This window comes from Cuculus canorus, chromosome 1, assembly GCF_017976375.1.
Source record: "Cuculus canorus isolate bCucCan1 chromosome 1, bCucCan1.pri, whole genome shotgun sequence".
Lineage (NCBI taxonomy): Eukaryota > Metazoa > Chordata > Aves > Cuculiformes > Cuculidae > Cuculus > Cuculus canorus.
The window spans coordinates 29,665,804-29,678,502 of NC_071401.1; the positions used below are offsets into that span (position 1 = coordinate 29,665,804).

A 12,699-nucleotide genomic window follows, 5' to 3' on the forward strand; every position below is an offset into this window, starting at 1 on the left:
CTCTCTGCTTGACTTTGTCTTTGAGATAAGAAGAAAAATCCAAACAGAGATGATTACAGAAGAAGAGACCCCTGTTCAGCACAGAGCACTCTGAACACAAGACACTATCATTTTCAAAGACTGAACAGTGTCTGGAAAAACACCATTATAAAGAAAACATGATACCAGAGGAACATTCTGTATAACTTTCAAAGAACACAATTACTTAGATGAAGCTTAACTCTACTTTAACTTAAATCAAAATATTCTACTTTTTGGAATAGTAACTACTTCTTGTATCAGTCTAGCTGCGACAGGCAAGGAGGTTCAGGGAGGTGGGAAGAGGTGCTGGCCCTACATGACAAGCTGTCTCACTCCTACTGCTTCCAGAATTATAATTTGATAGATACTGTGAGTTATGTTCTATAACCATCTCTTTGTCTCTCTCTCCTGCTTTTGGTTTCCAAGATACATGGTTACTCTCCGTTTTTTTTTTGTGTCAGATCGGTTAAAGGAATTTCACCAGACAGTGGGTAACTCTAGGCTTGCTTTATTCACAACTCAGAGCTGGGCCATCACTTCAGTGAGTGGCAAAAGCCCACACAAAATCATCATATATATATATATTTTTTTTTTTTTAACATGCCATTATACAATAGTCATTTACTTCGAAAAGTTCTTGGTGCTTTTCCATGTGCTCCTAGTTCTTTACTCTTCATTAACTCAAAAGTCCACACAAGCTCACTTTGATAATTCATCTCTGCTGTCTTGTTTCGCTTCTCCCTCAGAACTGATGCTTCAACAGGTCATGTTCCTTCTCCGGTCATAAAAGTCACTTACCTTCTTTCATGAGGCGCATCTATTTACCTTTCAGCTTCAAAGAAAAACCTCAAGCTGTTTCATTAACTTATACCCGTATCTAGTCTATGCCTATACTCAAAAATAGGTTGACCTTTTAATCATCAGTTATCATCAAATCTAATACCTATATTCTAAGTCTGACATTTCTCAGGCAACCTGTTGATTCAGCTGGACTGGGGCTATACATGGGACAATTGAACAGTATTCTTGTAGTTGTCACAAAGATGAATTTCCAACACCTGTTCTTATTATATTCTTAATACAATGCTCTATCACAATCAACTATCATCTAGGTTCTGAATGGATATATTTATTGTATTTTCTCATTTCCATGGTTTCAATACAGGATGGAGGATTATGTGCTTGAGAGCAGCCCTGCAGATTACTTGGGGGTGCTGATTGATGAAAAGCTCAACATGAGCTGGCAATGTGCGCTCACAGCCCAGGCGGCCAACTATATCCTGGGCTGCATCAAACAAAGCGTGGCCAGCAGGGAGAGGGAGGTGATTCTGCCTCTCTATTCCTCTCTTGTAAGACCTCATCTGGAGTATTGTGTCCAGTTCTGGAATCCTCAACGTAAGAAGGATATGGAGCTGCTGGAATGGGTCCAGAGGAGGGCTACAAAAATGATCAGGAGGCTGAAGCACCTCCCATAGGAGGACGGGCTACGAGAGTTGGGGTTCTTCAGCCTGAACAAGAGAAGGCTTCGAGAAGACCTCATAGCGACCTTCCACTACCTGAAAGGGCTACAAGAAAGCTGGGGGGGGACTGTTCACAAAGGCTTGTAGTGATAGGACAACCCGGAATGGCTATAAAATGGAGAGGGAAAGATTTAGGCTGGACATAAGGAGGAATTTCTTAACCGTGAGAGTGGTGAAGCACTGGCACATGCTGCCCAGGGGAGCTGTGGATGCCCCATCCCGGGAGGTGTTCAGAGCCAGGGCCCTTGCGCAGCCTGGTCTGGTGGGAGGGGCAGGGAGGGCTGGAACTGTATGACCGTTCAGGTCCCCTCCAATCCAACGCAATTCTCCTACGACTCCCCTCAGCACACCCCGCCTCTCCCCGCGGTGCCCAGCCCGCCACAGGCAGCCAGGCGCCGCGCCCCCAGCCCCGCTCCCGGCCGGGATCGCGGCCACCGCCCCCCGCAGTGGGCGGTCCCCGGGTGGGCCAGCCCCTCCCCGCCCCCGCGGCTGAGGCGGCTCCGGAGCGCGGCGGCGGCGGCTGCCTCTTCCCCGATCTCGCTGTCTCTCCCCGCAGGGCGGGAGAAAGCGCCGCCGCCCGCGGGGAAGGTGAGCGGCGGGGCCCGGGGTGACAGCCGCCACCGCCCCCTCATCCGCGGGCAACGCCCGGCGCGCCTCCGCGGCGGCCGCGACCGGAGCCGAGGCCGAGGGGGCGGGGCCGGGGCCGAGGGGGCGGGGCTGATAGGGAAGGGCGCTGGCGGGCGGGGCCGTGGTGGGGAGCGGTGGCGCGCAGCGCCGATGAGGGGCGGTGCCGTAAATGAGGGGCTCGGCCGTTGCGCGGCCGTGAAGGGGGGCGGGACCGTTTATTAGCGGCTTTGATGAGGGGCTTGAATGCACCCTCAGGGGTGACACTAAGCTGGGAGGAAGTGTGGATCTGCTGGAGAGTAGGGAGGCTCTGCAGAGAGATCTGAACAGGCTGGGCCAATGGGCTGAGGCCAGTGGGCTGAGGTTTAACAAGGCCAAATGCCGGGTCCTGCACTTGGGGCATAACAACCCTATGCAGCACTACAGGCTTGAGGAAGAGTGGCTGGAAGGCTGCCTGGCAGAGAAAGACCTGGAGTTGTTCTTTGACAGCCGAGTGGACATGAGCCAGCAGTGTGCTCAGGTAGCCAAGAAGGCAAATGGCATCTTGTCTTGTATCAGAAATGGTGTGACCAGCAGGACCGGAAAAGTGATTCTGCCCCTGACCTCGGCTCTGGTGAGGACACGCCTTGAGCACTGTGTTCAGTTCTGAGCCCCTCACTAGAAGAAAGACATTGAGGTGCTGGAGCATGTCCAGAGAAGAGCAAGGAAGCTGGTCAAGGGGCTGGAGAACAGGTGTTAAGAGAGGCAACTGAGGGAACTGGGGTTGTTTAGCATAGAGAAGAGGAGGCTGAGGGGAGACCGTATTGCTCTTTACAACTGCCTGAGAGGAGGTTGCAGAGAGGTGGATGTTGGTCTCTTCTGCCAAATGATAGAATCATAGAATTTGGTTGGAAAAGACCTCTGAGATTCATCAAGTCCAACCATACCTGTGTGGCCATTCCTCCTTGTCCTATCACGTATCAGTTGGGAGAATAGACTAGAGATGGGTGATAGGACAAGAGGAAATGGTGTCAGGCTGCATCAAGGAAAGTTTAGATGGGACATTACGGAAAATTTTGTCACAGAAAGGTTTATCAAGCACTGGAACAAGTGCCCAGGGAGGTGGTTGAGTCATCATCCCTGGTGGTGTTTAAAAGGCAGGTAGATGAGGTGTTTGGGGACATGATTTAGTAGTAGACAGATATAGTTGGAGTGGATGATCTCTAAGGTCTTTTCCAACCTAACAGTTCTATGATTCTAAGAGTGTTGTGGGGGTGCTGCAGGTAGGGTCCTTACTGGAAGGAGTTGGGGGGAGGGGTGTCATTATGGGTCAGTGGCCCCACCTCATGTCAACCCCAGTGGGGAAGTAGGGATGGGCCCTTTGGCTGCACAAGGAGCCCTTGAAGCCCTCCTGCATTAGGGGCAAGATGGCTCTTCCGTCCCTGTGCTGGCATTTGTGCACCCCCTGTTGTGTAGGGGCCGGTGTGGTGCCTTGGGGGGTCCCCAGGCCCCTGGTGTGTTAATGGCTGAAAACTGGAGGTCGTTGATGACAGAGAACTGAGGGGAGCTGTTGGCTCACTTGATGACAAAGAGGCCCTGCAGAGGGATCTGGACAAATTGGAGAGCTGGGCAATCGCCAACTGCATGGAGTTTAACAAGGAGAAGTGTCTGGTTTTATGCCTTGGACATAGCAACACTGGGTGACATGAAGACTGGAGGGCCAAAGGCTGGAGAGCAGCCCTGTGGAAATGGAGCTGGGGGTTCTGGTTGACAGCAAGTTGACCAGGAGCCAACAGTGCGCCCTGGCAGCCGAGAGAGCCAAACATGTCCTGGGGTGCATCAAGCATGGTGTTGCCAGTGGGCTGAGGGAAGCGATTGTTCCACTCTACTCCACACTGGTAAGGCCCCACCTTGAGTATTGTGTGCAGTTTGGGGCACTGCAATGTAAGAAGGATATCAATCTACTGGAGAGTGTCCAGAGAAGAGGCACAAAGTTGGTCAGGGTCTAAAGGGGAAGCCATATAAAGAGTGACTGAAGTCACTTGATCTCTTTGGCCTGGAGAAGAGAAGATGGAGGAAGCACCTCATAGCAGTTTACTATTTCCTCACAGTGGAAGAAAACACTGATCTCTCTGGTCACTAGTGATAGTACCCGAGGGAATGTCAGGGAGATGTGCCAGGGGAGGTTGAGGTTGGATATTAGGAAAAGGTTCTCCTCTCAGAGGGTGGTGGAGCACTGGAACAGGCTCCCCAGGGAAGCAGTTAAGGTGTCAACCCTAACAACGTTCAAGAAACATTTGGACAATGCCCTCAAGCACATGGTATAAATTTGGGGTTGTCCTATGCAGGATGATCCTTGTGGGTCCCTTCCAGCTCAGGTCATTCTGTGATTCTGTGATTGCAACTTCTGTTGAGGGTTAAGTTTGTGCGGTCTGGGAGAGCTCTGTCCCAAGTGTGCAGAGGAGATGTGAAGCTCATAGTACATGATACAAGCTTAGCTCGATGGTCAGTTATGGTCTTAATGAAGAGAAAGAGTATTTGGGAAACCAAGGATTGTAAATGTGAGGGAAATAGGAGGATTGCATTGCATTTCCTTGTAGAGATTGAATTTCTAATGTTAGTAGATTAAAAACAAGGGCACAATTAGCAAAGGGATTCTACTTCAGATTCTGAACTGAGGAAGTTCTGTAGAAAGTTGTCTTTCAGCACCATTGGAAACCAATTGGGCTGAACTAATAGAGAAGGATGTGAAAGCAGGCATGGATAAGGGGAACGTGGAGAGATAATGGTCCCTCTGAATGTGGGGTAGGAGAAATAATACTGTCCACATATGGGAAATAAATCTGATGGAAGGACATTGGATGAGATTGAGGTAATGGACTGTAAAGTAACAGAAAGGGATTGTGCGGATGAAAAAGGAGTCAAGCATATAATTTCTTGGAGACAAAAGAAAACAGGAAGAGCTGTGGTGTCTGCCACAGACCACAAAAGTTGGGTTTGGGTAAGTATATCACTTACTGAGAGGTACTGCCAGTGATTATGTCACGGGTGGATTTCTTTCATAGGTACAGATAACAGCATTGTTGGGAAGGATGGATAGTAATCTAGTCGTTCTTACATATAACTGCTATAAGCTTACCAAATAAGTACTGAATTGTTTTGAACTTGATCTCATTTAGTAGTGTGAAAAATTCGAGAAGAGCTGTTTCTTTCTCATATTTATCACACTATTATCAATTATTTTGCTCTGTTACATGGTTAATATTTTTAATAAAGTTCTTTTAAAACAAAATCTTTGAAATACTTTTCCCTAAAACTGGTTCCTTGAATTTTCATGTTGGAAGCTCAAAATGAAGAATGAGTATTAGTTTCATTCTACCAAATCAATTATATGGTAAACTAAAATTTTATGTAGTATTTGAAACAGACAAGAGCTAACAGTTGCATCACTTGTATTTTGTATATGTATGGATTATAGAGATTGAAGCGGTTTTAGAGTTTGGCTAACAATTCAGTAGAGAGAAAGAGGTTTTCAAGTTAATTTTCTGAAAATCTTGGGTCAGCCACTTTAAAAAATGCAAGTGAATATTTTTCTTCATCATCTCGGTTTAGATTTAGGTTGCATTAGATTTCAATAGGTTAGATTTAGATAGAGGAATGACATCCTGTTCCCGAGAGACTGTCAAAAAACCCCATTTGATTATTTTGAAACACTTCAGCTTCTGGAGATAATGCTCATTTTATGTTTTTTTCTTTTGCTGCAGAAGTAAACCACTAATTATGCGAAAATGACTCCAGCATCCTCCTGTAATACTTTTCAGCACTGAAGGTAGTTCTTGCATTGTTTCCATGATCTGAAATGCTCAATTGGCTTGAAAAGGTACTTTTGTACTTGTAGAAAGAAGCATAAATATTTTAAAGTGAAAATATTTTTTGATTGACACCTTATTAGTCTTTTTTATCTGCTGACCTTGACATTTCAATAAGTCTATTCAAGGCATGTTTTTAGTGTAAACTTCACTTCTACTTTCTAATCTTTGTATTTCTGGCTTTCATTAGTTTGTTTTACAATTTCTCTTTTTGATTAGTTGTTAGTCAACTTACTCAGATCTTCATTTCTTTTCATTCAAGAAGATGGATAGCCCAAGCTTTGATTTTTTTTTCAGGGTGACCGCAGGGTTTGTAAAATGAAAAAAGAATTCAAGATTATTTTTTCTTCTGCTTTAAACATTTTCCCTCTGGTGGATGATGGTCCTTTTTTTCGGTCAGTTCCACTCTTGTTGCTCACTGATAAACAATGCAACATACTACGTCAATGATGGTGACAGCAGTTCTGAGGCGGGAAAAAAGTAATGGAATAAGAATGGGAGAAATAAAGAAACTTAATATGAACAGTGTCTTGCCATCTTACAGGATTTTTAAGTGTCCTAGATGATTTTATAAAAATTAAATTAGTCAGACTGTCTTGCTAGCCCAAAACCTCATGGTGGAGGTTTTCTGGGGCAAGGGGAAGGTGGCCCCAGGAGTCTACATATGATTTTTCAAAGCATTTCTGTCACTTAGGGGAGAAATTTCGCACCAGATCCTGACACTTTTTTTTTTTTTTTTTTAAGGTAATGGAGAGTTGAAAAATCATGCCCTCTGTTTTCTTTCCCATCTTGTCACTTCTTTCAAAATGTTTTTCATTGATGTACTTACTCTTTATTGCAGTGATATGGAACCTGCATTGAAAGATATAGCTGAGCACGGGTAACAGAACAGTATTCCCACTATCTTCCTTGCTTTTCATTTGCATGTTCTTTCTTTTGTGTGTTGTTTACATCTTATCTTTCACTTCTTTTGTTCTTGGCAACAAATTTCTTTTTTGAGGTGATGATGACCCTGAAAAAAAGGCCTTTGCAAATAGCTTTTCAGCATTTAGCTCCTGTACAACATACTGCATGTAGATAAACCTCTGACAGCTTCAGTGGGGTCATGCAAGAGGGCCATCCCTGGAGCCAGCAGGTGGAACTGGATGTTGTGCCAAAAGAGAAATGGTGTCTGACAACATACCAACAATGTTTTTGACTAAAGTTTGGCTCTGGAGACTGAGACAATAAAGCTGTCCTATCTCAGGTCACTTAAATTGAAAATTTCTGTAGCAGTTACCTACTTTACAAGGTCAAGGATGTCAGTCTTTCAGACTGTTGGTACTTCAGCCTACCAGAGTGTCTTGGATCTAGCCTCTAAACTGTGCATAGATTTGCTCTTGCAATTAGTCAGCAGCCAGTGGAGCTTGCATCAGGAGCCAAGAAGTCACAGTCCGATGTCAAGAAGCAAGAAGGGAACAAGAGAAGACTGTGCTTCAGCTGGAGTTGGAGATGGCAGTTTTTCCAACAACCTCTTATTGTTTCTCAGAGTCTGTGATTTCTTGGTAATGGAAAATACTGCATCAGGGGAAGAATGAATGACAAGCCAAGTTCTGTCAGCTTATTGTCGGCACAGGAGGCAGTAGTGACATTTCACTGTATACCAAAAAGGAAGATAAATTTGAAAATAGACTCATGTCTTCCTAGAAAGGGCATATAACCTGTTCAGCAGGAATAACAGTTGACAGTATTGCTGTTCTGTCCTCTCCTGCAAGATCACTTGGACAAGTTAACGTTAGTTTATGACTAGTCTGGTAGGAATCTGCTGATAAATCAACAATATCGGAGAAGGTTAGGTTCCTTTCCTAAAGGTGTCAGCGAGTCTCTTTTTTATGTGACTTTTTCCTCCCAATCTTCCCTAAGCCTGTGGTTAGTCCTTGAGGAAATAGCTCCAGACAGACCTATGATTCAGCAGATGAAAGTCATGAATGATCAAATTAAGTGTGAGGAAATAGTGAGTGTTCTGAAAATTTTTATTTGCCTGGCAATTTTTAGAGAATCTAAAAAAATGTTTGCATTCAAATGAGTCAGTGAACCTGTTTAAATTATTAGGATTAAATGGTCTTAGATTGCTAATAGAACTTGACTGTCAGAACTATCGTAGATGGACTGGCACCAGGATCAGAACTTTCAAATTCTAAGACCTAAACTTGGACTGCAGAGTATGCTGTCCAAATTCTTATATTGTACTTGGATTCCAGATAAGAGGTTTGTGAACGTTTAATATAAATATTTTTTTATTAAAATGCTGTTTAAATAGAGATGATGTACACAAAATCAACTGGTTGCTTTCTTGTTATTTGAAGAAATAAGTTCAAACTTCAACAGAAGAAGAAAATAATAAATCACTTAACAGCAAGAGCTTAACAAGTTACCCTGGATCTACTAAGTCCTAAAGCTTGTTAAGTGGCAACGTGTGCTTATTCAGGGCTCTGTTCAGTTGCACACGAATAATTGTCTAGTGCCATTTGGTTCTTAGCTGCTGTTCCAGCATGGCATGGGTACTCTGTAGGTCTTGTATTATATCTGCCAGCCTCATTTCATGTTGGGAATCTCCAAGGTCATTTCAAATAGCAGTAATGTGTTAACGTGTGGCAACTGAATCAGCCCATTAGTCTTTCTTAGTTGAAAATGAATATGGCTTTGCTTCAAGTTATTTCAGTTTGGTTGTGTGCTTTGGCCTTAAGCTCACAGTAGACATGGACAGGAAAGTAGATAGACTTTCACATACGAGCTTGAATTTATAATTTGATGTCTCAAACTAAGTGTATAAAATACACTGTGTATGTAGACGGTATATAGATTTTATTAAAGCATTAGCTTAACAGTATATGTATTCAGGGTAGTCAAGCTGCAGCAACTGTTTGATTTTATTTGTTTCAAGTAAATTAAAAAGATGGTTATTCAGTAAATTAAATCTTACTTGTTAAATCATTAACATTTATAATACTCAAATTGTATGATTTTCATGTACTCTGTGTCCTCAGCCAGGGTGTTGTGGCACAAAGTCTTATGTAAGACACATGTTTAATAGTAAGTTAGCTAGTTTTATAAAGCTAAATGTGATATTTTTTTTAAAGTGTGCTTTGCCTATGAAAAGTAAAATGGTAACTTCTTGTTTGTTGGATGTTATTCTGCCTGTAGTCAGAACTTTACAGTCATTTAATTTTCAGTGAAAAATAAACAGATGTTTAGCATCGGCTGAACCAGTGTACCTCAAAGAAAATGAGGTATACAATTCTCACATACTGAGTAGAAGAGGCTCGCACAGCTTCAGAGCTGCCTACTCATTTTTGCAGTTTTACTGAAAATGGAGTTGCATGGCTTTATTAGGAAATAACTCAAGAATAGTAGAGCTGTGCATATTTATTTGTGAAGAAACATCTGATAATCTACTTCTATTGGTGATGACTGTCATAGACATTATGCAAGTTGTTTACAGGGCTGGCAATATTTTCTGAAACAGAGTGAATATTTTAACAGTTCTCGGTGAACCTGGAAAGATCCAAACATTTTTCTAACATTGGCTTTCAGAATGAAACTGGAATGAATATCTGAAGGCTTAAGCCAGAAATTAAAAGCTCCAACCAGTATACTTTTTCTATGTTGAAAGAAATATCTTGAAAACTTATAAGGGCAACATTTTAAATTTATTTTTATTGCAATAAAAAGACGTTGGAATATTGTGTTTAATAAAACTTCCTTTCCAATCACAATCTGATTAATTTTGCTACTTGCTTTCATAACATGTTTCATCCAAGAATTATTTGTTGAGGTAAAAATATGGAAGAGCAGAGTCTGTCCGATCATTGTGTTGAATGTAAAACCAGAGTTGACTGAGCTTTGTGTTTCTTGTTTTCTCACTCCACAGAAGCAGATAATTCTGACTTAATAGTAAGTGTGTATAGTTCCATAAAGTACTGTTGCAGCAATATGCTATGGCAATTTTAACCATAGTTCTCTCTCTGCAGGGGAACACAAGCGCAGATCCATATGGAGGATGAATCTCCTCTTTCTCAAGGAGTTGGTGTCAAGGTTAGAGTATGGATTTGTATTGAGGATTCTGTACTGCTCTACATGAAAGGAAGGAGCTTGGTTCCATTTAGTAATAGCTTAGTACATGCTAGTAGCTTTCAAGATAAACAGAAAACCAAAACCATGGGTAGGGAAACTATACAGCTCACAGGGCTAGTTGAATTTAGTGCTAAGTTCTGAAGTTACATGTTCCAGCCAAATGTTTGAACAACAAACTTATTTAAATTTACTTCTATAGCGTAATTTGCTGTAAAAACTTCCTCCCATTTTTCTGTTTCATTTTCTTTGAATACTTTGTATGTAAAACTTAAGAACACGTTCTTCAGATTTTGGGCTTAATAATGATACCTTTTAAGGTGATATGTGTGACAAATGAAACCGAATAACCAGCTTTTAAACCAATTGCTGAGGTCAAATGAAGTGTAGAAGTTTTAGAAATTCTTGATGCATAACTGATGCACGTTTGGAATAGGTAGTTGGACCATATGAAATATTAAATTCTGTTCTAACTCTGTCTTTCATGACTGTGCAATAAAATGAGGGCCCTAATTGCTTATGAGACATAAATACTGGCAGGCTGATAGTTCAAGCTGGTGTTTGCATTTTTGGGACAAAATATAACGGGGAACTGTGGGACGGGAGAAAATCTTGAAAGATGACAGAATATGGCTTACTCAATTGAATATAATCCAGAGATGGTATTTAGATTATAGATATGTGTTAGTCTGATAAATTCTGTTGTACTCAAACCAAAAAAAACCCCAGTATTGTGTTTCCTTAGGTGCTTTTTATAATAGTGGATTTTTTCGTTCACTGCATGATTTTAGTGTTAAGTGCTGCAGTTTGGGGTTATTTTACCTGTTAATTATGAGGGTAGAACGTGAGAGTTTTGTAGAAGAAGGTTACAGAAAAAGCCTTTTCTATTTGAGATGAATGCATTCTGACTCACTGGGAATTTAGGGCCTACATTTTAAAGAAACCAGTGTGTTATTCCAGTAAGGGAATCTGTACAACTGAAGGACACACTGTCCTTTTGAACCTCAGGTTTCATCGGCCTAGAGCAAAAGTGGGATGCAGTTTTGTTGATGTAGTTTGAAGACTAGTGTGTGATGCTTTCAGTATTCGTTATTATATTTTAAAAGCAACTAAAATCCTCCATAGAATTAACGCTAACCTCTTGACATGAAACAAACTGTTCTGCAAACAGCAGATGACTGAAACCTGATTGCATATAGATTTATGCCCTTTGTCTCTTACAATCTTGCTGCGTCTGATGGAGGGCAGCACTTGCTAGGACTAGCTTGGACCTACTTGCTCGCTGACTTATTTCATAACATACATATCTGATTGTCCAGCTGCCTACTGCCAAATGGATTGTGTCAGCAGAATCATACTTCCATTTCCCTTGCAAATATGACTAAAATTGGTCAGTTATTTGGTGTGAGGAGATGGGGAAAGAACTGGTGTGAGCAAAACCACATCTTTCCTTTAGGGAATGTGACCAACCCTCCTTTCCCTTCCTCAGAAGTATGATATAAAAAGGCATGTGATAAACTGCTATTCATTTAAAGATTTTAATTCAGGATAAATTTAGGGATTCTTTCTTTTGTTTCCAATGTTCTCTGTTTCTGTGTTCATTTTTTCATCTTGAGTGATGCTAATCAAAAAAGTAATATCCTCATGCATCACGGTGCATTTCAGACTCCGAGCTATAATTCATTCACAACTTTGTTTCGATGATAGAAAAAATTTTCTGTAACGGATCATTTTGTAAGTGTGCTACTTTCTAGAAATAAACTAATGATGTAATCCTCACTTATGTCGTGAACTACACAATGCCTGTGGTAGGAGAGATCTATTCTTACTTACCTTCTCATCTGGCAAGTAATGCTGCTTTTCTTTCGTGTCCATAGCCTGTTTTAATTTCAGGAAATAAATCTTTATGCATGCTTCATCCAAAGTTTGCTATTAAATTTGGATACTGTAACATTTTTCTTATGTATGCTCCACTAAAGTAGTAGAAATAATGCGTGAGATTCAGATATTAGCTTGGCTAGTGTTAATGTCTGGAGAGATCTGTTTTTCTTTTCCTTTAACTTGTCATTTATCCTTGGCTAAGTTGGGAAATGTTCAATTATCTTTTTTATTTTATTATATGTCTACTTACATAAAATGCAGATTTTCTTACGAAGCTCCCAAATTTTCAATAATTCAGGAGTATTAGGAGAAGAGTTCAGAAATAAAGGAGAAAGGAAAAAGTTTGTCAAGTTCCCATTTTCAATGCTTGAAACAAGTGTGTATATTTTTCAAAGGTAACTGTCTTCTTGGGCAGGTTTTTTATGGTTTCTTCTTTTAACAGTAATTTTAGCACACAAGGAAGAGACACATGTTGTTTTAAAGTTTTGAATGTGTACCTTCCTGTTTATAGTAGAATCCTGTACATTGACTTCTATAAGCTAGCAGTTAGGTTGTATGAATATAATGAAAATACAGCCTCACCGTTTAACTTCTTATGTGGTACGTTTCTCCATGCATATAGATCCTTTCTTTATGGATCACAATGTATTTTATTGCTTTATTTTAATGGCTTCCCTCCAAGTATTGTTCTAGAA

The 12,699-nt window shown here is 41.4% G+C and overlaps 1 protein-coding gene across 9 annotated transcripts in view; it reads left to right on the plus strand.

Moving 5' to 3' along the window:
• The first annotated feature begins 1,994 nt into the window (after positions 1-1,994).
• LOC104066154 (RCC1 and BTB domain-containing protein 2) overlaps positions 1,995-12,699 on the plus strand; it is a 36,261-nt gene continuing 25,556 nt past the window's right edge. For 3 of the 9 annotated variants that reach the window (XM_054070690.1, XM_054070730.1, XM_054070738.1), the window contains exons 1-3: positions 1,995-2,129; positions 5,909-5,973; positions 10,024-10,087. In XM_054070690.1, coding sequence (XP_053926665.1) covers positions 10,046-10,087 — 42 coding nt within the window. In that variant the 5' untranslated portion in view covers positions 1,995-2,129; positions 5,909-5,973; positions 10,024-10,045. Of the gene's footprint in view, positions 2,130-5,126; positions 5,146-5,908; positions 6,025-10,023; positions 10,088-12,245; positions 12,400-12,699 lie in introns of those variants that run through there. The other 6 variants (XM_054070696.1, XM_054070702.1, XM_054070708.1 and 3 more) reach the window with 6 other exon arrangements.